The sequence below is a fragment of the Bos taurus genome, chromosome 6 (assembly GCF_002263795.3).
Source record: "Bos taurus isolate L1 Dominette 01449 registration number 42190680 breed Hereford chromosome 6, ARS-UCD2.0, whole genome shotgun sequence".
Classification (NCBI taxonomy): Eukaryota; Metazoa; Chordata; class Mammalia; order Artiodactyla; family Bovidae; genus Bos; species Bos taurus.
This window is the reverse complement of record NC_037333.1, coordinates 4,681,625-4,708,540: the sequence shown is the minus strand read 5'-3', so window position 1 is coordinate 4,708,540 and position 26,916 is coordinate 4,681,625. Positions and strand designations below refer to the sequence as shown.

The window sequence follows — 26,916 nt, the reverse complement described above, 5'->3', positions numbered from 1 at the left end:
TACCCTGCCAAATGTAATCTACAGCTTCAATGCAATTCCTATCAAATTGCCCATGGCATTTTTCACAGAACTAGAACAACATATTTCACAATTCATATGGAAACGCAAAAGATCCCAGATAGCTAAAGCAATTTTGAGAAAGAAGAATGAAGCTGGATGAATCAACCTTCCTGTCTTTACACTATACTACAAAGCTGTAGTCATCAAGACAGTATGGTACTGGGACAAAAACAGAAACCAATGGAACAAGATCGAAAGCCCAGAGATAAACCCAAGCACCTATGGGTACCTTATTCTTGACAAAGGAGCCAAGAATATACAATGGGGCAAAGACAGCCTCTTTAGTAGACAGTGCTGGGAAAACTGGACAGCTACATGTTAAAGAATGAAATTAGAACACTTCCTAATGCCACACACAAAGATAAACTCAAAACACATTAAAGACCTAAATGTAAGGCCATAAACTATAAAACTCCTAGAGGAAAACACAGGCAGAACACTCGATGACATAAATCACAGCAAGATCCTCTATGATTCACCTCCTTGAGTAATGGAAATAAACACAAAAGTAAACAAATAGGACCTAATTAAATTTAAAAGATTTGCACAGCAAAGCAAACTATAAACAAGGAATAAACACAACCCTCAGAATGGGAGCAAAAATAGCACATGAAACAACTGACAAAGGATTAATTTCCAAAATATACAATCAGCTCATACAACTCAATACCAGAAAAATAAACAACCAATCAAAAAACGGGCAAAACAAACACATGAAAAGATGCTCAACATCACTCAATATTAAGAGAAGTGCCAATCAAATTTACAATGAGCTATCACCTCACAATGGTCAGAATGGCCATCATCATGAAGTCTACAAACAATAAATGCTGGAGATGGTGTAGAGCAAAGGGAACCCTCCTACACTGTGGTGGGAATGTAAATTGATAGAGCCACTAAGGAGAGCAGTTAGCAACTCTTAAAAAATGGCAATTCCTTAAAAAATTAGGAATAAAACCACCATATGACCCAGCTAGGCATATACTACTAGGCATCCCACTACTAGGCATATACCCTGAGGAAACCAAAATTGAAAAAGACACATATAACCCACTGCAACTCTATTTACAATAGCTAGGACATGGAAGCAACCTAGATGTCCATTGGCAGACAAATAGATAAGGAAGCTGTGGTACATATACACAATGGAATATCACCCTGCCATAAAAAGGAAGGCATTTGTGTCTGTCCTAATGGGGTGGATGAACCTAGAGCCTATTAAACAAAAGGAAGTAAGTCAGAAAGAGAAAACCAATTACCGTATAGTAATGCATATAGACATGGGATCCTGAGAAATGGTACTAATGAACCTGTTTGTAGAGCAGCAGTGGAGACACAGACACTGAGAACAGACCCATGGACACAGGTGGGCAGGGAAGAAGGAGAGGGTGGGAGGTAGAGAGAGTAACACGGAAACGTACTCTACTAGAACTGTGGTGTTGGAGAAGACTCTTGAGAGTCCCTTGGACTGCAAGGAGATTCAATCAGTCAATTCTGAAGGAGATCAGCCCTGGGATTTCTTTGGAGGGAATGATGCTGAAGCTGAAACTCCAGTACTCTGGCCACCTCATGGGAAGAGCTGACTCATTGGAAAAGACTCTGATGCTGGGAGGGATTGGGGGCAGGAGGAGAAGGGGACGACAGAGAATGAGATGGCTGGAAGGCATCACTGACTCGATGAATGTGAGTCTGGGTGAACTTCGGGAGTTGGTGATGGACAGGGAGGCCTGGCGTGCTGTGGTTCATGGGGTCACAAAGAGTTGGACACGACTGAGCGACTGAACTGAACTGAACTGAAAGCAGACAGACAATGCGAATTTGCTGTATGCCTCAGGAACTCAAACCGGGCTCAGTAACAACCTAGAAGGTTAGAGTAGGGAGGCAGGTGGGAGGGAGGTTCAAGTGAGAGGGGACATGGGTAAACCTATGGCTGATTCATGTTTGGTAGAAATTAATGCAACACTGTAATGCAATTATCATTCAATTAAAAATAAACATATTTAAAAAACAACAGATCACAATAATACCTACCTCATTGAGGTTGAATGCATTCACGAACTGTTGTGAGGCTTACGTGAATCAATAAACCTGAACATCTAAAATACAGTACCTGACATGTGATTACTGGCCTTTGTATTTAACAATTAGTATTATTCTCATGAATAAACAAAGTAAAAACCATATTATTTAAATTGGAAATATTGCCCATTCTTGAGAACACCCAAAAGGTATTTTTCCCCTGAATCCAAACATCCTTTTCTGAGGTATAACTCTGTAAAACAGTTTAACATGCACTCATAAGGCCCAGGTTTTGGTTAACATCATTGGTTTTGATAAAAGGAATTAGCACTCTTTTGCTCTGGTCTAAAACACATTATTGGCACTATTGTAACAACTACACGTACACAGAATAACCTCCTAAACAACATTAAACCTCTTTAATAGTGCTCACTCTGTAATAAATAGTTGAATATGTACATAAGCCATATTAAGAGGAGTAATATTTATCTAACCCTTCACTGTCTATGAAGTACTTAGCAGTTACTCCAGTTCCAAATATCCACATAATATGAGTACTATATTTTAAATCAGAATGAGAAACCCAATGTGGATTTACTCTAGTGAGCACAGAAGCTGCTTACCTTCTCCACCATGAACACAAGGGAAGTGTTTTCTTAACAGGACCTCAGAGGTTATCTTTTATAGCCTACAGAACTAAAGTGGAAAGCTGGAATATTATTACACTGGCAAGGATATCATTATTTGTTTCCTCTAAAGTTCTTATTTTACAGCTAAGGTAAAAAATGAATTCAGGCGAAGCCTAAATTGGAACTGCTCTTAAGGGGATTAGGCACATCTCTCAAAATCAGAAAAAAATTGGCAGTTACATACAGACCATAAGACTTTTAAAAGGCCGAACTGAAAAGAACTGTGTGAAAGGTAATGCAGTGAAAAAGATGGATAGAGCACAATCAAGAAGAGCTATTTAAAAACAACATCAAATGTTCAAGTGGGAAGTCCATGTAAAGCTGGTGTCCTAAACTGAAGAGTGAGCTAAGAAAGGCAGCTAGACAGAGGGTGAGCTGCTCCCATTTTTTTCTAGCATGTGATGCAGAGGCTGGGGTCTGAAAAAGCTGTATATCACAGAATGACAATGATCAGGGAGAGGTGCTGACAGCAGAGACACAAAGGGCACCCTTGGAAAAAGAACGAAGGACAGCACCGGGCACACCCTGCAGAGACAGGAGCTTCCTTGTCTGCCACCTCCCAGGATAATTCAAATTGTCTTCAACGTCTTTCTTGCAAATATACTTGCTCACATACATTAATTAACGGTCACAGGCTGACAGGTGCACCTCTGTTTGGGAAGGGCTGGCATCTGCATTTCTGGCAAATACTTGGCTACATTCACTTACTTGGCTGTTTGACAGTCGTAACTCCTGTTACTCCTAAGAACTAGTTCACAATTTAAAGAATGGGAAGGCTCTGGGGATTTGGATTTTTGTGTCTTTCATTGTTATGTCTTTAAAAAAAAAAAAAGATATCCTTAAATATTCACCACAAACATAAAGTTTCAGATCTACCACCTTTGCTTTCTCAGGTAAAGTTAAATATCTTTAAAGTAAGTGTGGATCTTATAAGAAATGAGATAGAATATTCTTACCCTGGTGTGAGTACGAATGTGCATCTTCAGGCCGTCATTTTTACTGAATCCTTTCTCACAGTAAGGGCACTGATAGGGACGCTCACCTACAAGATAAAGGCAGGCTTCCTGTCAGAAAAGTCTACAGCAGCAAAGCAGGCACGTACTATCACTCCTCCTGCACCAGGCCTTCGCAAACACTAGTGCATGGCCAAGAAGAGACTCAGGCAGGGCCAGGCGACCCCAGGGGCACTTCAGGGCAGAGGAAGAGCTGTCCCTCCTGTGGAGAGGCAGTGAGCCCGGAGCACTTCTTGCACTCAGATACCAGCCACATTTACCAGCAGCAGGCTCACTCCCTTTGCTAAGTCACTTCAGTCAAGCCTGACTCCTTGTGACCCCATGGATGGTAGCCCACCAGGCTCCTCGGGAGCCTGGGATTCTCCTTGGGAGCCCAGGATTCTCCAGGCAAGAATACTGGAGTGAGTTGCCGTGCCCTCCTCCAAGGGATCTTCCTGACCCAGGGATCGAACCTGCATCTTTTACATCTCCTGCACTGGCAGGAAGGTTCTTTAGCACTAGTGCCACCAGGAAAGCCCTTTCCTTTTAATATTTCAGACCAAATTAAATCTCCTAATTGTAAGAATTTGTTAAAAAGATTTTGCATCAATGCACTCTGTACTGAACATAATAGGGATCTTTGTTTCACTGATACTTTGTTTTTTAAAAAAGATTTCATAGTCTACCTCAATAAGGTTATGAGTTTTAAAAGGATTTAATAAATCTGATATATGTTAAACAGAACTGGTTAAACTAAATAATAAGTGATTCATACTTTCTATTACAAGTGAGAAGAGGTTATATCTAGAAAACAGCTAAACCCATTTTTTTTAAAACAAGCAAGCATACTCATCCACATCACAATTTCTAAAAAGTTTTACTGTAAAAAATAAAATAAAAAATATGACAAAATTTAATCTCCAGGACGAATGTGAAGCTACTCACTTGTCAAAGCTTAGTTATTCAGAATGGACAGGAACTCAAAATCACTAGTATGAAGAAATGAGAATGTACTTACATGACAGGATGCTAGATCCCAGCTGCAAGCAGACATCAATACAATAAAACATGTGCCTTCAGCACATGTAAAATTTCTGTCTCCCCTTCCCCCTCAGAGACAGGCCTTTGGACAAGCAGTATGCTGGTCCTCTGCTCCCTTACATCCCATTAGATTCTCTTCTCACTCAGTCTCATTCAAGCACAGGCTACTTGAGTCACGCCAGTGAACATGTCCACCAGGTCGACAATGAGCTTCTTGGGGCTTAAACCAATGGTCCCTTCTCGTCTCGGCCTTGCCTGACCTCTGCCCAGTTGCTTTACAAAGTGTCCAGCCACGTTCCTGGGACTGGAGGCCCTGAGGCACAGGGGGACTCGCCCTGCTCTCTGAACCCTTGTCGACAGTAACGTCACTGGCAAATAACTGGGGCAGAGTCTCCAGCTCAGCAGCTCCCCAGCCTCTCCTTGAGACAGACCCAGGACACTCCCTCTGAACTCTCTCTCAAGTGGACAGTGTGAAACAATGACAACCACTCGAGGAGGAAGAAAGAAAAACCTAAAAATAACAAAGGCGGCACAGACTGGAACAGAACTCAACAAACTATCTAGGCTTACCAATTTTTTTCTGGGAGACAAAATCAACTTTTGCACTAAGTAAATTGACTGAGAGTTCTTGACTTTATTATGGCTGTGAACCTGGGTAGGTGTGGCTTTTCATACACACACAAAAAAAAGACTTAGTAGGGTCCAATTTATTTGAACAACTAGGAAAAGATAATCCTATTTTAACCCTAAAATGATAGCATATGTTTATCTTCATTCCAGATCTCTGTTGAGCTCCTATCTTGAGCTATCTGTATACCCATTGGGTACCTTCATTTGTATATTTCACCAACAATTAAAATTCAACATTAATGAACTTTATCCTCCGCCACTGTGTGTCCTGTGTGTCCTGTCCTGATTAGTTATACCACATTCATCCACTTACCAAATGAGAAACTTAAATAGCCATTTTTTACTTACTTCTCCCTACATCTAATCTCTTAAGTTTTATTATTTTCAGTTCTCTGATATTTGTAAATTTTTTTTTCAACAACAAGAATGAAAAAAATATTCATAGCATCAGCCATAATAGTAAGAGCATCAGTGACAGAAGTAATAACAGAAATTATCATTTATTGATTTTGTAATCACTGAACTTTAACAATGCAAACTCACTGAAAAAAGACTGGAAGAAAAGAGCAAGTTGCTAATGCTCATGGAGGTAACTCATGGAGGTAACTCCTATATCACAGAAGTCCAGATAATTTTATTTCCTTCTTCAGAAAGTATGAAAAGGAAGTAACTTTTTATATTTTCAATGTAAAATCTTTTACATTTTAGATTTTCAATTTTCTTCTTAAGAAGAGTGCTAAAATATTTCCTTATCTATTAACAATTAAATTAATCTAGATTACAGATAAAGCATGATAAACAGTAAAATTGTTGGTAAAGATGTTTCAGAAATTTTTAGCAATCATAAATTAACTTAATATTCATAGCTATTCTCTTTGTATCAAAGACAGAACTTTATGTGTGTGATTGCTCTCCAAATACAAATAGAATAGCCAGAAAAATATGAAAGAATCAAAGATTTATAGTTGTTGGTTATGTGAATTAAACTTAATGAAACACATCAAATTATTATTTTCTTTCATGACAGCCAAAATTGATTAAGCAAGGAAAATGAGATAACAAATGCTAAGAAATTTTAGACAATGGGGCAAAACAAGTTAATTCCCTATTTTAACTGGTGTCATAACGCAGAAGTTTCCACTACAGACATGAGCTTTTTCTCCTCTTCTATAGTCTGATTGTTCTGAGTCTGAATACTGCTCATCCTCTTCTAGGTGTAACTCTGGGGAAGCCATGCAACCTTAGTGAACCTCTGAAAAATGGAATAAACTTTACCTATCTCCAAGATATTCTGACCAAACATTCATGTTTGTTTAAAGCATTCTCTGTGTCGGCAAACATGGAACAACTATTAATAGCACTCCTTTTCACTGACACAATTGATCCAGTTGGGACAATAAAAATGTATGGCCACCTATTTCGGATTGAACTGTGCTCCCCTCCTCCAAAAAAAAAAAATGCACATATTAAAGTCCTAATTCCAGCACCTCAGAACGACCTTATCTGGAAATAAGGCTGTTGCAAATGTCACTAGAGTTGTGTTATCCCTAACCTTATGTGACTGGTGTCCATACAAGAACATACCCATGAAGAGACAGAGACACAGGGAGAAGGCCCTGTGAAGAGTGGAGTTACTGCCAAAAGAAAATCCTGGAGCAGATGCTTCCCTGGTGCCTTCAGAGGGAGTGAGGTCATGCCAATGCCTTGATCTCAGCCTTCTAGCCTCCATAACAGAAGGTATTAGACAATACATTTTTGTTGTTTAAGCCACTCAGTTTGCGGTGCTTTGTTACAGCAGTACTAGCAAACTCATAGAATCACCTTGTTCATAATGGAGGCAATTATTATCATTATTGATGTCTCTCTGTCTGCTGTCCCCGAGACCTAAGTAGAATGCTCAGAAGAGAAACCAGTACTCTAGACTATCAGTGTTTCTACCTCCTTCCAACCCTGAGATCCTGCAATGTTGAGCTGACAGGTCTGGGTACAGAGTAAGTTCCACTCCACTCATTCTACCACCCCAGGGTTTAACTCCAGTTTTAAAGGCTGTCACTGGGTAAATGGCTTTGATAAATTCATTTAAAAACCAGAGTGTGTGGTTTGAGAATCAGCCTTGACAGACTACATTAAGCTGTCACCCTTTTGGTTGGAGCATGTTTAAAGCAATCCTGCCTCTCTCAGACTCCATGAACAAAGCTATCTGCTCTCTCATACAATCAGAAGCTGAATGTTACCTGTACAAGCCAACATGCTGCTAAATATTAAAGCCATTTGTCTAACTTTCAAATTAAAGACAAGCTGTTATTTCTAGGTTTTGTTTTTTTCACATTATGCATGTGATATTTTCTGTCATTATTGCAAGTACTGTGATGAGTATGTTTCCAGGAAATATTTTTGTCTACACATAAAATTATTATGGTGTGAGTGGAAATTATCCTTCAATTTTGGTTAACTCTAAGAATATAGATCTTTCTTTCTTACATTATCACTGCCAGTATATAAGCTCTGATGTACAATATGATGTGAATCCAAACAATGATTATTTTTAAACATCTCTAGTAGATTTGAAGACTGACTGTTCACATTTTGCATAAGTTAATAGCAATGTTCAAATTCTCACTAACATGAAAATTAGTTCATCTGAAACTTAGCTAAAAAAAAAAAAACTGAGCTAAAAACCAACCTAAATCGAAAAGTAATGGTTGAAACATACTGTTCAGAACACTTGAGGTAAATTAGTAATTTTATTTCTTGTAACAACATTATGATCTAGGAATTCATAGCTTGAGTTTACAAGTGAGGAAAGTAAGGCACAGGGAAGATAAGTGATTTGTTCATGATGACACAGCTGTTAAACGGTAGAATCAGAATTTTAATGCTTAATATTTAACCCTTAGACCATCACATAAATTAATAATATGGCTAGTTTTTATATAAATGAGGTTAGAGTTTCTAAAGTTACTGTCAAAAACTCTGCTTCTTGCAATTACAGCTGACATTGACCAGATCTTTCTGACTGGGAGATTGAGGCATTCCTTTAGTTATCAGGAAAAAGTCAGGGGCAGGCTAGGAATGCATGTTATATCTCAAAGCAGATCCCAAGTGGATGCACATACTGACATAATATTGAACTACGCCTTGAGAACCCCATTTAAGTAACTACCTTCAACATTTAGAAAGGAAAAATAGTATTGGCAAACATCCCATACTACATTATGAGACTTAGCTACCAATAGCTAAGATTCAATGAGCGTAGTAGCATGAATAATACTGAAGCATATCTAACAGCAAAATGTTTTCACTTAACTAAGGAAAATAGATGAGCGTTTTGCATTTTGCTTCTTTAAATTATTCTGACACTGAATATCATTAAAGTCCACTTCTGTTTTCTTCAAACACATCAAGGAACACAAAGAAACATGATGACAACTGTAGAAGGTTGATTTTAAGTTGACTTGAACAGGTGTCACAAAGTAGATAATCCTGGAAGCTAATTTATTCATTCATTAAATAGACATTTTTTGAGCACACACCATCTTCTATTTACTGCCCTGGGCTTTAAGAACACAGTTGCGAATATATTCACAAAATCACTGCCTCTTCAATTTTACTAGTGTAATAAGACAAGAAAATGGTAAATAAAAAACAAGATAATTTCAGATACTGACACTGTAAGAAGAAAATAAAACAAGGAGATGGATTGAAGAAAGACCTCTGGTAGGTGACGACAGGCAAAGAACTTAGGAAAGGTCATTAGGAAAGGTAAAAGAACTGAATGTAATTTCTTGATGCCAATTTAAGTGACTTTTTCTGTAACTCTTTATTGTAGAATTACAAGCTTTTTAACTTACTGGACTTGAAATGGGTTCCCCCAAATTCCCACTGCTGCCACATCTGAGATGGACGTAGCCTAAAAGTACTTGAAATACACAAAGGGGGTGAGTGTGGATATTTAGAAAAGAACTCCAAAAACTGCAGATGGCTTTGCAAAGGCAGCTGGTGGTAATGAAAGGGGGACATATGGATGCCACATGAAGTACCCAGAGTCTCGCCTGGTCCCCAAACACACTACCATGCATCTTTAACAAAGAAAACACACTATGACCAAAACCATTCACTGGCACATATGGTCAAACACAACAGGAAAAATCTGATTCTAGTTTAATATATGCCATTGTTGTTTGTTTAATGTATGCCATTAGGATTATAATTTATTGACTTTACCATTTTTTGTGCTATAAAGACATCAGAAGAACTCCAGGCCTCACTAAAGGATTAACATGCTAATATTAAAACGGGGGAGTTTGGGGAAGAATGGATACATATATATGTATGGCTGAGTCCCTTCGATGTGCACCTGAAAGTATAAAAACACTGTTAATTAGCTATACCTCAATACAAAATAGAAAGTTTAAAAAAAGTAAAATAAAATGGAATCTTAAAATCTGTGAAGGGAATTCAGGTTAGTATGAAACTTCATGATAAACGGAAAAGCCTTAAAGCCACCGAATCACTGAATATCCATCTACTGCTACGTAATCACTCCAATGTCCACCTTGACAAGTCCTTTCTAAAGATCTGTATTTATGCAACAAAAGTTAGTAAATAAAAATCTTGCAAACTTCAATATACCTATATTAGATATTTTGATATTCTTAAATTTAGACCATGGATTTAAATTTAGACACGAACTTGATCACTCTATCAGAAATTTATCAAATTTTATTTAATGCCACTAAACACATTGAATGCAAAAGACTTAATAATCTGGACATCTGAAAATTAAAATGTACAGAACAAAGTGCTTAAAATGATAAAGTTTATGTTATGTATATTTTACCATACTGTTTTTTTTAAAAAAGTGTACAGCTAATGAGCCCCACAGTTTTAGAGATTTTTAAACAAGCATAAAACGTCAACAAATGTTCTAAGAGATTTTTATTAAAATCAAAATAAACCATCTCCAGGAAGCATTTTAATAACTTTAACTTTTATTTTATCAGTATATTTTTTAATACCTATATAGATTTCAGGAATTCCCATAACTCTGAAAACATGAAAAGATATATATACAGAGAAAATATAATTTAAGATGGAGTAAGGTCAAACTCTCATTTTTGATGAATTCAAATTAAATAATATTTAAATAATTGAATTAAATAATGTTTAAGGAGTTTTGAGTCATAATTTTAATTTTTACTTTTATTTCTCTAACAAAAATCAAGTTTTGGAGATGGCAATTTCAAATGAAGAAAGCAAGCCTCAGAAGTGTATGTTTCATGAAAAATACTGTCAGATGGTTCCACATGGTTGAACTTTAACATATATATATGGGAATTCTTTAAAACTTGCTATTTGTTTTCCATGAATATCACAGGATTGGCTTATTTTTCTATTTATGAATTATATTTCTTATATTTCTATTAACAAAATTGTTACAAAACATCGAAGTGACTCATTCTAAATGAAAATTAAACCAAAAATTAGAATTGTATAACCATTACCCAAGCACTTTTCCAATTTCACCATTTTAATCCCTTTAACCAATGGAGAAATTTAATAAATTAGCAGTACAGTATAGAGAGAAGTAAAATGCTACACTGAGAAACAGGAGTAGCTCAAATTCATTCTTGGCAATTTTCTATGAACTGAAATACTTTTTTTTTTTCTGTAGCCAAAAGAGTCACAAAACCCCACTTCACTGAACCCCAAACTGTTACTCCTGGGATGCTGCTATTAATCAAATATTGTGGAATTTCACTGTCATCTTAGAAAGACAACACAAATCTGAACTTGACATTTACTCCTTGAGTATTTAGAGATACTCTACTTTCTTTTATTATTCTTTTTTTTTTTTATTTTTAAACTTCACAATATTGCATTAGTTTTGCCAAACATCGAAATGAATCCACCACAGGCACACCTGTGTTCCCCATCCTGAACCCTCCTCCCTCCCCCCTCCCCATACCCTCCCTCTGGGTCATCCCAGTGCACCAGCCCCAAGCATCCAGCATCGTGCATCAAACCTGGACTGGTGACTCGTCCCACACACGATACTATACATGTTTCAATGCCATTCTCCCAAATCTCCCCACCCTCTCCCTCTCCCACAGAGTCCATAAGACTGTTCTATACATCAGTGTCTCTTTTGCTGTCTCGTACACAGGGTTATTGTTACCATCTTTCTAAATTCCATATATATGTGTTAGTATACTGTATTGGTGTTTTTCTTTCTGGCTTACTTCACTCTGTATAATAGGTTCCAGTTTCATCCATCTCATTAGAACTGATTCAAATGTATTCTTTTTAATGGCTGAGTAATACTCCATTGTGTATATGTGCCACAGCTTTCTTATCCATTCATCTGCTGACGGGCATCTAGGTTGCTTCCATGTTCTGGCTATTATAAACAGCGCTGCGATGAACATTGGGGTACACGTGTCTCCTTCCCTTCTGGTTTCCTCAGTGTGTATGCCCAGCAGTGGGATTGCTGGACTTTTTAAAGTTTAAAGAGTTCACTATTTGTAATGAAGTGGCCCATAAAATGTAAAAATCGAAAGATGACCGAGGGGGACCTTTGCGTCCCAAAATACTGAACCAAAACAAATCGAGTCTTTTTTTTAAAAAATGCAAGTTTCTACAGCACTTCAAGAAAGTAAAAGATGCATTTTTTCTTCCTTAAGAAACTTCAGTTTCAGTATCAACAGTTCATTTCTGAAAAGATGGCAAAGCAAGTGAGGCGGGGTTCACTGGGAGGAAGTTAAACAGGAGAGCCATGTTCTAACTTTCTAGTCCAAAATAAAAAGAAGCCAGACCTATATATCGGTTGAGGGCAAAACAAAAAGTTTTACTGATGCTAACAAAATAGGATATGAGATGCAAAACAAAAAAGGACAAGACTTCACAAATACTTTAAAAATACAATTAACCAGGAAGAAAAAGTAAAAGGTTTCCTACTCAAGAAGCCCTGGCTTGGGCAGGAAACAGATACAAATGTCACCCATTCTGTGTGATTTGTCTGAAGGGTCCAAGACACCTACCTTCCTGAGGTCCTTGACATGAGTGCTGCCAGAAGCAAAGCAGGTTGTTCCACAAACAGCAGAAGCATCGGAAACAATCCAGACACTAAGAAAGTTTTAAAGGTTCTGACCAAGAAAGAAAAACTCCTACGTGAATTCTCTACACTGATACATGAGACACTTTACAGTAAGGTCACTAAGTAAAGTAAGGTAACCACTGATTTGGTTTTGTTATAAGGGAGTCAGACTTTGGTGGAAAACCATGCATCTTTTTACCCAGTAGTTTTCCATTTTTAAGAATTTCTCCCCCAAGTTTTATTTAACCCAGTATTTAAGAGCGTACTTTGCAAACAGTGGTCATGAAGTGATGAAGCAGTTAAACCTTAGGTGCCTGCACACAGAGGGGATTTCCTGTTTCAGTGCCAGCAAGGACGAATCAAGAGTATAAAACTTTGAGTAGCAAGAAGCCCAGAAACTCTTCTCTTATCCAAAATCTATAAAAGATATAAAACCTTCCTCAGGCCTGAGGCACAACTCAGAGCTACAGAAAAACAGCACGGAGAGCAGCTGCTTGGGGGGATGGGGTGGGGGTGGGGAGTTGGCATGGTAGCAATGGTAGGAAGAAGCATATATCAGAGGAAATAAAGTCTCCTTTGGTTTTCCTAAAGGAATATGCTGCGTTCTAAATTTAACAGCAGCAGCTATTGATAATACTAGCTAATAATTTACCAATAAAGATGCTGAATTACAGTTTCAACAGTGAAAACTGTTGCATAGGCCACTTTCATTTTTGAGGGTCCCAACAAAGCAAAGAAAAAAGAAATAATAAAAATAGAGTTACATAAATTATGGTATATTTTAAACGATCCCTCTTACCAGAGTCTCTGTGACTGTGCTGTTCATTTGATAACTGTTCATCACATTCTATTCCAAGACACTTGTCACTCCCTCCCTCTTTCCTATGTACCTCCTATTAAGATAGGATGCCTGTGACTTTGACATGAGCATTATAATCTTTGCATTAAAAAAACTAAGGCCTTTGATATTTTTTCAAAAAAGTTAAAAAAAAATCACATTACTATTCAAAGTCAAAATGAATGTCTCTCTCACTTGTTATATATGATTGTTACTAGCTCAAAGTCAACGGGGGAAGAGATGAATACAACAACAACAAATAAAGGGAAAATGGTTTATTCCACAGATGTGGTTGATCAAAAATTATCTGAAGTGTCAAAATCACACTGAGAGAATAAGAATTAAACATACAGCTCAAGATTTTACCTATGAGTAAGATCTCTTAGGAAAAGTCTGAAGCTCTCAACATCAATCTCTGAAGTATGATGGGGATGAAGAGGAAATTTTATTCCTATGCAGATTCTACACTCAACTATTCTGCTAACTCTTAGATTACCTGTAAGTAAAAGAATATTTAGTTTGGCCTAATATTAGTAATTAACCACTTAGAAAATAAATATAGCAAAATAAATTCTCTCTCAACCTACAGAGGTTATTTAATTATAAAAATGTGAAAAGACATGTTTAAATTTTCATCTGTGTATACAGTGTCTTTTTTGTCTATTTTTGTTTATGAATAATTGTCACTGTCTCATAGTTACTTATAATTAGTTATACCTATTGTTTTCATAACTTTGAAGAAGTATTCTACAAAGAATGCTAAATTGCACTGGAAAAACTATTAGAGAAGAAAAAGTGGCTAAAAATCCAAGCATAATCAAACCGTAATATACCAACTCTTTGTATTTCTAAGATGATAGCAGATAGTTACCAAAAAATTAAATATTTCCTAAGACAGTGATTTATTACTACGTTCAAATAACAGTATTCAAGCAAGACCAGAACAGAAGGGCCAACACAGCCGGTATCTATTAACATGGAAAGCTGGTAGGAACTGCAGGCAAGTAATTAACCTTCTGGCCCAGAGATTTAAAGGCCCAAAAGCAGTTCCTAGAACTTCTTCCGTAACTTATGAACAGTTGATGGAATTCATGTCACAGTCCGTGGATTACCTTGTGGAATTAACCCTGGCTCTCACTGACCCTAAGAAGCTGTAAACCAACAGGAAAACGTGCTCTATTTCAGCTGACCCTCAGAGTGCCATCTCTGTCAGTCCAGCATAGAAAGCTGGATGATAAATTACAGAGCTGCCTGCCAGGCACGGACCTAAACACTCACCTTCGCTAACGATGAAGGCAACCCAGTCCACGCACCACTCACTCACCCAAACGAGGCTGTCTGACAGCAAACCCTCATCCGTGTTCCAGAGATGATCTATCTATACACTGCTGCTAAAGGTTACGAAAAGATGCTGATGACCACACTGGGACTAGAGGGTTAGAGAGTAAACTGAGGGAGTACGAATCTATTTGTGATTAAATACAAGTAGGAAAAACAACAACAAAACACAGCACAGTTGGCAGCAACAGATCACATGACAGCAAGCTTACACCAGGCTAGGCACTGTGCAAAGTTCTCTGCCTACACTTTAATCTGTACCTTGAAACATGTTATAAAGTCAGTGCTTTTATTATGCCTGCTTTTCAGGTGAGGAAACTAAGATTTGAAGAGGTTAAGCAATTTATAAAAGCTCATAAAAGGAGGAAATCAATAAAATGGAATTTGAAAACATGTAATCTATCAGAACACAGAGTATCCATGGTTCACCCATATGAATGCCATGAGCCATACGACTCACCCGTATGAGCCACAGATCCTGGCTATGAAAGTGATATGGATATGGATATGAAAGTGAAGTCGCTCAGTCATGTCTGACTCTTTGAGACCCATGGACTGTAACCTGCCAGGCTCCTCCATCCATGGGATTTTCCAGGCAAGAGTACTGGAGTGGGGTGCCACTTCCTTCTCCAAGGGATCTTTCCAACCCAGAGATCGAACCAGGGTCTCTGGCATTGCAAGAAGACTCTTTACTGTCTGAGCCACCAGGGAAGCTCTGGATATGAACCAGGTACGAAAAAACAAAGTATCGCTGATGGTTGATTATATGACGCAGAAGTTTCTCCATATTTAAAGATCTCAGTTAGACAATAAATAACAAACTACAGACCCTCAAGCTTCCAAGATGAGATGATTTTATCCTCAATTGCTTGTTTATCAACATAATAATATCATTCAACACTATGAGTTATGGAAGGAATATAATTCTAGGGTAAGTTCAAGAGTAATACTAAGGGTTAGGAAGCACGGAAAAGAATAAGAAATAAAACTACCAGCAATGTGATACACTGGAGAAAGTTGAAGCCTCAAGTTTCATTCAAGATGAATCACATATAAATTATGCAATCTTAGCAAATCATTGTATTTTGCCAAGTATTACTTCAGATCAGTTGCTCGGTCGTGTCTGACTCTTTGTGACCCCATGAATTACAGCACGCCAGGCCTCCCTGTCCATCACCAACTCCCGGAGTTCACTCAAACTCATGTCCATTGAGTTGGTGATACCATCCAGCCATCTCATCATCTGTCATCCCCTTTTCCTCCTGCCCTCAATCCCTCCCAGCATTAGGGTCTTTTCCAATTAATCAGCTCTTCGCATCAGGTGGCCAAAGTATTGGACTTTCAGCCTCAGCATCAGTCCTTCCAATGAACACCCAGGACTGGTCTCCTTTAGGATGGACTGGTTGAATCTCCTTGCAGTCCAAGGGACTCTCAAGAGTCTTCTCCAACACCACAGTTCAAAAGCATCAATTCTTTGGCACTGAGCTTTCTTCACAGTCCAACTCTCACATCCATACATGACCACTGGAAAAACCAAAGCTTTGACTAGACGGACCTTTGTTGGTAAAGTAATATCTCTGTTTTTTAATATGCTGTCTAGGTTGGTCATAACTTTCCTTCCAAGGAATAAGCGTCTTTTAATTTCACAGCTGCAATCATCATCTGCAGTGATTTTGGAGCCCAAAAAAATAAACTCTGACACTATTTCCACTGTTTCCCCATCTGTTTCCCATGAAGTGATGGGACCAGATGCCATGATCATCGTTTTCTGAATGTTGAGCTTTAAGCCAACTTTTTCACTCTCCTCTTTCACTTTCATCATGAGGCTCTTTAGTTCCTCTTCACTTTCTGCCATAAGGGTGGTGTCATCTGCATATCTGAGGTTATTGATATTTCTCCTGGCAATCTTGACTCCATCTTGTGCTTCCTCCAGCCCAGCGTTTCTCATGATGTACTCTGCATATAAGTTAAATAATCAGGGTGACAATATACAGCCTTGACGTACTCCTTTTCCTATTTGGAACCAGTCTGTTGTTCCATGTCCAGTTCTAACTGTTGCTTCCTGACCTGCATACAGGTTTCTCAAGAGGCAGGTCAGGCTGTCTGGTATTCCCTTCTCTTTCAGAATTTTCCACAGTTTATTGTGTTCCACACAGTCAAAGGCTTTGGCATAGTCAATAAAGCAGAAGTAGATGTTTTTCTGGAACTCTCTTGCTTTTTCAATGATCCAGCGGATGTTGGCAATGTGATTTCTGGCTCCGCTGCCTTTCCTAAAACCAGCTTGAACATCTGGAAGTTCACAGTTCATGTACTGCTGAAGCCTGGCTTGGGGAATTTTGAGCATTACTTTACTAGAGTGTGAGATGAGTGCAACTGTGCGGTAGTTTGAGCATTCTTTGGCATTGCCTTTCTTTGGGATTGGAATGAAAACTGACCTTTTCCAGTCCTGTGGCTACTGCTGAGTTTTCCAAATCTGCTGGCATATTGAGGGCAGCACTTTCACAGCATCATCTTCCAGGATTTGAAAGAGCTCAACTGGAATTCCATCACCTCCACTAGTTTTGTTCATAGTGATGCTTTCTAAGGCCCACTTGTCTTCACATTCCAGGATGTCTGGCTCTAGGTGAGTGATCACACCATCGTGATTATCTTGGTCATGAAAATCTTTTTTGTACAGTTCTTCTGTGTATTCTTGCCACCTCTTCTTAATATCTTCTGCTTCTGTTAGGTCCCTACCATTTCTGTCCTTTATCGAGCCCATCTTTGCATGAAATGTTCCCTTGGTATCTCTAATTTTCTTGAAGAGATCTCTAGTCTTTCTCATTCTGTTGTTTTCCTCTATTTCTTTGCATTGATCACTGAGGAAGGCTTTCTTATCTCTTCTTGCTATTCTTTTGAACTCTGCATTCAAATGGGAATATCTTTCCTTTTCTCCTTTGCTTTTCGCTTCTCTTCTTCATGAAATTAAAAGACGCTTGCTCCTTGGAAGAAAAGCTATGACTAACCTAGACAGTGTATTAAAAAGCAGAGACATTACTTTGCTGAAAAAGGTCCATATAGTCAAAGCTATGGTTTTTCCAACAGTCATGTACAGATATGAGATTTGGACCATAAAGTAGCCTAAAGCACCAAAGAATCGATGCTTTCTAACTGTGGTACTGGAGAAGACTCTTCAGAATCCCTTGGACTACAAGGAGATCAAACAAGTCAATCCTAAAGGAAATCAAACCTGAATATTCATTGGACAGACTGATGTTGAAGCTCCAATACTTTTGGCCACCTGACGTGGGAAGCTGACTCATGAGAAAAGACCCTGATGCCGGGGAGGACTGAGGGAAGGAGAAAGGGATGACAGAAGGTGAGATGGTTGGATTACATCATCGACTCAATGGACATGAGTTTGAGCAAACTCTGATAGATAATAAAGGACAGGGAAGCCTGGTGTGCTGCAGTCCATGGGGTCACGAAGAGTCAGATGCAACTGAGCAACAACAACAACATTAAGAAAAAAATACAACAGAGACATAAATACTAAGATTCTTCCCAGCACTAAAAGACCAGTAGTAATCCAACAGCTAAGTGATCACTGCCTGATAGAATGACCACAGGCACGAGTCAATAAAATAAAACCTGTTCTAAGAAAATTAACATGAAGAAAACTGCATTTCATGCTACACAAAGCAAGTGTCCCTGAATCAGATAGGAAATGATGAAAGCTACCAACTGCCAAACTGGAAAGAATGATAAACTGAAGTCATATTTCCTCTTCATAAAGCTCAGTGTTATCTAATGTTACAACAAAGAAAACTGGCTTCCCCAAATACTGATGGACAGTTTGAATACTATAAAAACAAAATGAAACTGACTCCTTCAACATAATGGGAAAATGATGAAAAGCCTACTACCTCTATAAAAATCTCATCACACTGCAGTGCATTCAAATGTACATCCATCTAAATGAAAGGGTCAACTATAAATAAAGTCATTTCACAAAAATAAAAGAAGTAATCTGTCCATCCATACGACATTCTGGAAAATGAAAAATTAAGGAGACAGTAAAAAGATCAGTGGTTGCCAGGGGTTGAGAATGGTTGGATGAACAGATAAAGCAAAATGAATTTTTGGGCAGTGAAAATTCTCTGAATATTATAATGGTGGATCCACATTTGTCCAAACCAAAAGAATGTACAACATCAACAGTGAACCGTAATGTAAATTAAAGACTTATAAGCTGTCAGTGTAGGTTCATCAATTGTAACAAATGTACCATTCTGGTTGGGAATATTGATAGTAGGGGAGACTACACATGGGTGGAGTGGGGAAAGTAGATGCAGAAATCTCTGTACCTTTCTGTATTTTGCCATGAACCTAAAACTGCCCTAAAAATAAAGTCATTTAGAAAAATAGAAAGAATCTGGTGAAACTAAATTTAATCATCATTTTCTGTTATTGCCCACTCTAAAGATGACTATGGAGTAAATGAACAAGTGATGGTTGTTTTAAAAAAAAATCAGAACGCCTTTCACTTGGTTCTAAAGCATAAACTTGCCATATTGCAGAAATAAAACACTACTTCCAGAATTCCACTTCTCAACTTTATATACTGAAGAAGTTATTGAATTTTTTTCATTTTTGTGGTGATAACAGTTTTGTAGCAGCTTACAGCTTTGTAGCAAAAAAGAGATAACACAAAAATAAAATAGACTTTGAAGTAAGAAGAATTTGAATCTTATTACTCTGACTGGATAGGTCATTTGCTTCTCTGAATCTCAGCTTCATTTAGAAAATGAGAAGGAATGATCTGAGAAACCTATCACATTGGCTATGAAAGGATTAACTCAGGTAATATCTGAGAAAGCTTCCCTCCTTCAATAGACTTGATTAAAAAGCCAGATCTGTCTTGCCCTTCAGCTCAGAATCTAGTCAGGGAACAGATAAAGTTTAGTATCATAACTGAGAAGAGATATCCATTTATACCAAACAATGGGAGGCCTCAAAATCTCCTGTGAGAAGCAACATAATGCAAGAGACTGTAATATGTCACACAATTGTTTGTAATGATTCCAGTTCCTACAGAATTAACTCATCAAACAAAATGGACGATGGGAGGGGAGTGAAGGGAAGGACAGGTAACATGCCAGGAAGAAAGTGACATTCAACTGGAGATTGGAGGGGACGGACCCTGGGATGCCAAGTATCAGCACGAGGGATGTCATCTGCACAAGGTAAAGGGAAACCACCGAAAGGTCTCCAATAGGATAACAGCTTGACTGGTTACTTTCAATTCTTTACATTTTCTTTTTTAAAGAATACATATGCTTTCAAATGTATTTAAAAAAACTTCTGAATAATCCAGTAGAATTGCAAGTTTCCTGGAATTCCTTTTTTAAAATGATTAAGCATGAAGCAGTGATATTTTGTTCCTTCAGAAGAATCTGGCTTCTCTCTGAGCAATACAACTGTAAGCAAAAAAATGAAACAACAGAAGTCTGCTTATGTTTAAAGAATATAGCATTCCCTGATGAAAGGGCCAGGCCGTGAGGGAGAGGGAGGCATGAGTAAGATGTGAGCTGTGACGCTGGATGTCCAAGAGATAGATCTCAGTTGCCCCTACTTGGTATCCGTGTACATTCCTTGGTTCTCATGGAATAAAACACTCCCGCTTTTAATTATGAAAATTTTCAAACATGAAGAAAAATTAGAAAAATGGTTCAATGAACACTATAGACCCTCATTTAGGTTTAATATTACCATATTTGCTTTCTCATTGTCATTTCTCTTTTCAAAATGCATTTTTATATGTACTTCATGCTGGTCCATTTGATAATAAGATGCAGATATGTAATACCTAGATAGTTAAACATGAACATTCTGATAAGTTTCCTGCATAATCATAACATTAATATACTTTAAATATTTTGCTTACACAAGAAAATTATAGAAAAATTATAAAATACAGAAAATCATCAAGAAAATTTAATCTATCATATTTAAAATGCAAAGAAATAACCACAGTTAACAACTTAATATTTAACCTTTAAGACCTTAACATTAATTTTATTAAACCTTAACTCCCGAGTACCATGTTTTAATATTTTTAGCTATGAAGTGGGAAATAACTTCCTTTAATGCATATTATATATGAAAAGTTGTCTCAAGAAAAAGCACTTGTATGATTGATTCATGAGCTGAACTAACAGTTTTTTTCTCATGGAACATCATTTTTACTCGAAACAAAATGATGACAAAATATGGTTATTCAGATTTGGGTATATGGTGAACTTTCTTTTTTTTTTTTTTAATAAAAAGTCTGTCATTTCAAAAGAAAAGAAGAAAGGCAGGCAGGGAGGGAAATATGCCCTACCAAACGTAAGAATTAGAGTAGTCAAAGCAAAATTCAGAATTTTGGAAAATCTGTACATGCTACCATGCTTGAAGGCGTCTGAACACTCAGACTTGTCTAATGAGATCAGTGATGACATTAACACGTGTGCAGGATCTATGTAACTCGGTGAGCCAACACTTTCCACATGATCTGTGCATCATGTTACAGAATCACGCGCGGGTAAAAGATCATTCAAAGCACAAGACACACCAATGGATTTTAAAGTAACAAAACAGGAGAAGCCCATTGAGAAGATTTGAATTTCCACAATATAAGATATAAAAAAAAAAAAACTACTACTTTTTGAGTTTTACTGTAGTAATAAACAACATGCAGAATTACTTACAAAGGATAGTTAAGAACTCTAACCGTAAATCTGTGTGAGGCCAAATTTTCTTTAAATTCTGCAACCAAAAGAACTTGCTGCAGCAGGATGAACTAAGAAACAGACATAGGAACCTAGCTGTCTCCTCTTGAACCAGATATTAAAGTTTCAGAGATGTACAACAGTGTGTCCCTTCTCACTAAATTATTTCTGACTAGGAAAATGTAGCTACTTTCTGTAAAACTGTGTTTATGTAAATATGTAATGGATGTACTGTTGTTATTTTTAAGAAATTAACAAATACTGTTAAATGTTCTCAATTTGGGCTTCCCTGGTGGCTCAGTGGTAAAGAATCCGCTTGCTAATGCAGCAGACGTGGGTTTGATCCCTGCATCAGGAAGATCCCCTGGGGAAGGGAATGGCAACCCACTCCAGTATTCTGCCTGGGAAAACCCAAGGAGAGAGAAGCCTGATGGGCTACAGTCCATGGGGTTGCAAAAGGGTTGGACATGACTTAGCAACTAAACAACAACAAACAAATATAACCCATACAAATAGAAGCTTCCCAGGCCCCCAGTGATTTCTAAGATGGTAAGGAGAGTTGAGGCTGAAGTGTGAGCACCAATGATCCAGAGTGCCTTCTTCCTCAGAGCTGCATCAGCTGTCTGTCCTGACTGTCCCACCCATCTTCACTCAGGGTCCTCCTCACCTCACTGCACAGTCCCTAACTGTACATACCTAAATGCTTCCTATAGAATAGGCTGTGACCCCATGCCCCTGTTACACTGTAGCACAAACGTAAATTGCGAAATCTAGTGTGAGAAAGGGCTGAATTAAATCATGTGATTTAGTAAGAAAAAATAATAAAAGGAGAGAAAAAATGAATTTACAGAACTCAAAATAAGGAAAGCTTTATCATCAAAGAAGCAAAATAACTAACTACACAAACTCATTTGGTCACTGAGCTAGCTTCCAAGAAGAGCAAATGGATGCATAAGATTTGGAGAATAGGACAAAGCAAATAAAACAAGCAAAAGCAACATCTGTCCACACAAAAAAACACATCCATGCCAGGACTGTTGTGGAAACCCAGATACCAGCTCTGCAGTCACTGACAAACTGCTTGGCACCAACCATTTCAAATAGAGTCCCGGCCGTGCTGCCAGGCAGCTGTCACCAAAAACACTGGCTTCACATCAGAGTGACTCAAAGCAGCACTGCAAAATGTGAAGATGAGTCCAATTTTAAGCAGAAAAAAAATATCTAGTTATAAGTAAATGTGCGTGCTAAGTCAGTTCGTAAATAACAAGCATAAATAAACACACAACTATTTGTGTGGACATACACAAACACATAAGCCGCCTTTATATTTTCACTTTATTTATTTAAATTTATGTGTGTCTGACTGTGCCTTAGCACTGTTGGCTGAATTCAGGTGGCCTGTTTTCTTGATCAGAAACCAATAGAACAGAATCTGTACAACACTTAAATAGCCAGATCATGTATAAAGTGTTATGATTAAGTATTATTTAAATTACATATAATACAGAACATAATATATGACAACAAAAACCACTACATTTATTTAATATTTTTATTGGACAGAACTCTTAGAGCTCAAAAACTTATTAATACAACTTTTTAATTAAACTTTTAGAAGAAATTACTTGTTTAAGGTTATTCTTCACTGCCCATCATACCTACAAGTAAAATAAAATGCAGGCACTTGGAATTCTCAAGGATGCAATATTTTTGAATAATCGAGTGTTCTATGATTGAATGAATGAATGAAAGTCACTCAGTCACGTCCGACTCTTTGCAACGCCATGGACTATACAGTCCATGGAATTCTCCAGGCCAAAAGACTGGAGTGGGTTGCCATGCCCTCCTCCAAGGGATCTTCCCAACTCAGGGATCGAACCCAGATCTCCCGCATTGCAGGCAGATTCTTTACCAGCTGAGCCACTAGAGGAAGAAGAATACTGGAGTGGGTAGCCTATCCCTTCTCCAGCGGATCTTTCCGACCCAGGAATCGATCTGGGGTCTCTTGCATTTCAAGAGGATTCTTTACCAGCTGAGCTATCATTGGATCCATCTTTTCTGTGCTAAAACACACATTTTAATGCATTCTGAACAATTATCGCCGCCTTTTAAAAACATACTTGTGGGCTTCCTTGGTGGCTCAGTGGTAACAAGTCCACCTGCCCATGCAGGAGACATGGGTTCAATCCCTGGTCCGAGAAGATCCCACCTGCCACAGAGCAGCTACGTCTGTGTGCCAGAGCCCGGGCACCGCAGCTCCTGAGACCACGAGCCCCCCAGTCAGAGCAGCCACTGCAGTGAGAAGCTCGGGCACCACAACTAGAGAGTAGCCCTCATTCTCCATCACCAAAGACAAGCCCACATGGCAATACAGACCCACACAGCCAGAAATAAACAAAGTCATTAAAATAAACAAAAATGCACTTGGGACTTCCCTGCTGGTCCAGGGGCTAAGACTGCCCTCCCAACGCAGGGGTCCGGGTTCCATCCTGGGTCAGAGAACGAGATCCCACGTGCCATAACTAAAGACTCTGCGTGCCACAACTGGGACCCAGCACAGCCAAATAAACAAATAAAATATTAGAAAAATAAAAACATACTATACCAACCGGAAGTCAATTAGACGGTAATGGCTTAGGGCATTATATACTATGATATGAAGAAATAACACATTTTCCCCATTTCCTACTTGCCCTCCTTCCACACACAAATTATCAATATATACACAAGCACACACGGACAGACATAAAATCTGAGGAAACCGTAAGTTACATTTCCAGGATGGCGGTGCAAAGCTGCAGTTCCAAGCATTACTGATTTGCAACGGAAGGCTGGTCTCGCTCTTGCCCTTCCCTGTCTCTACCACAACCCCACATGGCCTCCAATGCACAGAAGAGAATGGCGCCTGGTGGCATCAAAGACCACACTGCCAGGCTACAGAGGCGGGCTCAGTGCTTCGGCGCGCTCTCTGCTCACTCTCCATCATCCACCTGCTTCTTCTGTACAAAGGACACGGTGCTAACAGTCGCAGGCACTGGTTTAAGTCCACCTGTCCTCAACATGGTTCTCTAATGCCCTTTCCTTTTTGCTTCTCCCTACTCTGCTTTCTGTTATATTCTTCTCCTGGACGCCATCCTGAAAATCTCACTTTTTCTAGGTACTTCTAAGCAAGAAGACCCCTTTTTCTTCTTTAGGCTGCCCATTATTCCACAGTCATCATGTATAATACTTCATCTCTTCTAGGTCACATATTTCATTTAAAGGTATTTAAGAGGCTATTCGAAGATGACAACTACTAAGCTGACCTAGGTCTTTCAGCTTTAGCCAGAAAATTAGAAATTATGCCACAAAATAAGAAATCATGCTTCACGGCTGTCCTTTTTTTTCAATCTATGCATAATAATCACCATATTGATTCTTCGACCTGCCTAAACTAACTTTTTCTCATTCACCACAGAGTTACTGTGCTAAACACTAAGTTAGGTGCTGGGGACACAATGATAAAGTCAAATACTGTGGCCCCTGAATAAAAAGCTTCAGCAATGTAATCCGGTTACACAGTTTACCAAACACATTCCAGCTACTGAGGACCCCTGAAGAGTCACATACATCTGTCACATCTAGCTGTCAAATTAAGAGCATTCTTTCAAGTCTTTTCAAGTACTTCTCTACATGACAGACAAAATCCAAACAAAGTTCTTTCAAGAGTATTCAGATGTTCCTTCACCCTTCACTAGGGCACAGCCCTCTTTCAGGAGAGAAATTACATAGGAAGTAGTAAGAAATGAAGAAACCCTTTAGGAAGCAATTCATGGCATAACAGATACTGTGGTCACATCACCCTTGTGTTCAACGAAATCCTACAGCATTCAAACTACATTCCAAGGACGTCTAACATTTTAAAAGGGCATATCTAATGCAAGTTATAGGAAGAGTTTTAAGAGGAGACCCTCAGCCTTCTATGAAACTGCTATTTCCTATTCCATCCATTAGCCTAGTATACAAAGTAAAAAACAGTTATATCATAAACAAACATTAAAAAGTTTCCACTTTAGATATTTAACTTAGTTTGGGAAAGGATACTTATTCAAAATTTTTCTAGAGTAAGAACCAAGATGTTATAAAACTTTGTAAGAGAAAAAACAGTCAAGAATAATTCTTAAACTTGGAGCCATTTTGTAAAATTATAAATTCCTTATCCTGGAGGAATTGATTTCTTTGTGTTGTCTTTATCGCCAATTACAACCCACATACCTGTGTGGCTACGGATGTGAACTCTCAGTGTACCACTGCTGGCAAATTTCTGGCCACAATATGGACAGATTTTCTCCTTTTCTCCTGTATGCGTCTAAACAAAAAGAAATAAAAAGGGTTGAGGATAAATGTAAAGAATTAGGTAAAAATGATTAAATGCCTCTGACAACAGTAAATCCTTTTTTCCCAGGATTACGTTTCTTTAAAATGATTTAATATCACAATGAGATTTTAAACAATTTATCATGGGTATTCCCACTGGTTCAAAAAAACCTCTTAGAATCATGCATTAGTGTAAATTTGAAAATAATTCTGCAGTTTACATTTTAAGCCTTTCGGAGCCCCCATCTAAAAATGATTAAGTTATACAAAACTAGTATATGCTAGCAAAACCACATAATCTAAATGGGGCTACAGCTGCCCTTGACTGTGCCAAGAAACACTTCCTTAGAAGCATTTTTCCACATTCTTCGTGTGCACTTAATGCTTGAAGACAGAATTAATCTCAATAAAGTACTCTGTTACTTGCATCATGTTTGTTCGACTGAATTGATTTTACTACAAAGCAAAGAAAAAGAATAAATCTGATTTCATCTTGAAAATCAGCAAGTGTTAAATGAACAGCCAATCTCAAAGATCACTGTTGCCTTAAACATATCTTTTATCGGAGCATAAAACTACCACACAAGAAAAGGTAAATGAGTATCATCAAAAGCCAGTTTTGATAAAATGTGAGAGTTCAAAGAAAGAAAAAAAGAGTGACCTTTCCCAAAAGAAGATGCAGATGGAATGTTTAAAACTTGTCTCACGATCTCATCAGGTGACCAGTGTTTCTACCAATATCAAAATAAGTCATTTCAATAAATGAGGGGTCAGAGCTACTCTTAAGAAGGGAGGAGAAGGCAATCACTTCAGATACCTGTACATTCTCTCAAATCATTTTTAGATTTTTTTATTTCAGTGATAACCCAAATGTTAATAAAAGCATATCGTGGATCATCTGGGTTACCACCACGATTACAAAACAGAACTTCCAGGACCTGTGTCTGGAAGCATTTGCTTTTATGCAAATTATTAGAAGTATCATTATTTGAATTGCCATTGAGGTTGCGAATAGTCAGACGTGACTTAGCAACTAAACAGTAACAACAAGAAAATGTAAAAAGAACAGGAAAAGTTTTTAAAAATGATGTGTTCCCAGAAGAGA

The 26,916-nt window shown here is 38.0% G+C and overlaps 1 protein-coding gene across 10 annotated transcripts in view; it reads right to left on the bottom strand.

Moving 5' to 3' along the window:
- PRDM5 (PR/SET domain 5) overlaps positions 1-26,916 on the bottom strand; it is a 255,311-nt gene that overhangs the window by 73,445 nt on the left and 154,950 nt on the right. For 8 of the 10 annotated variants that reach the window (XM_005207569.5, NM_001192907.2, XM_059887583.1 and 5 more), the window contains 2 exons: positions 25,710-25,803; positions 3,725-3,810 (listed from right to left, as the gene is read on the bottom strand). In XM_005207569.5, the coding sequence (XP_005207626.1) occupies positions 3,725-3,810; positions 25,710-25,803 (180 nt within the window). The remainder of the gene's footprint in view (positions 1-3,724; positions 3,811-25,709; positions 25,804-26,916) is intronic. The other 2 variants (XM_015471480.3, XM_059887586.1) reach the window with 1 other exon arrangement.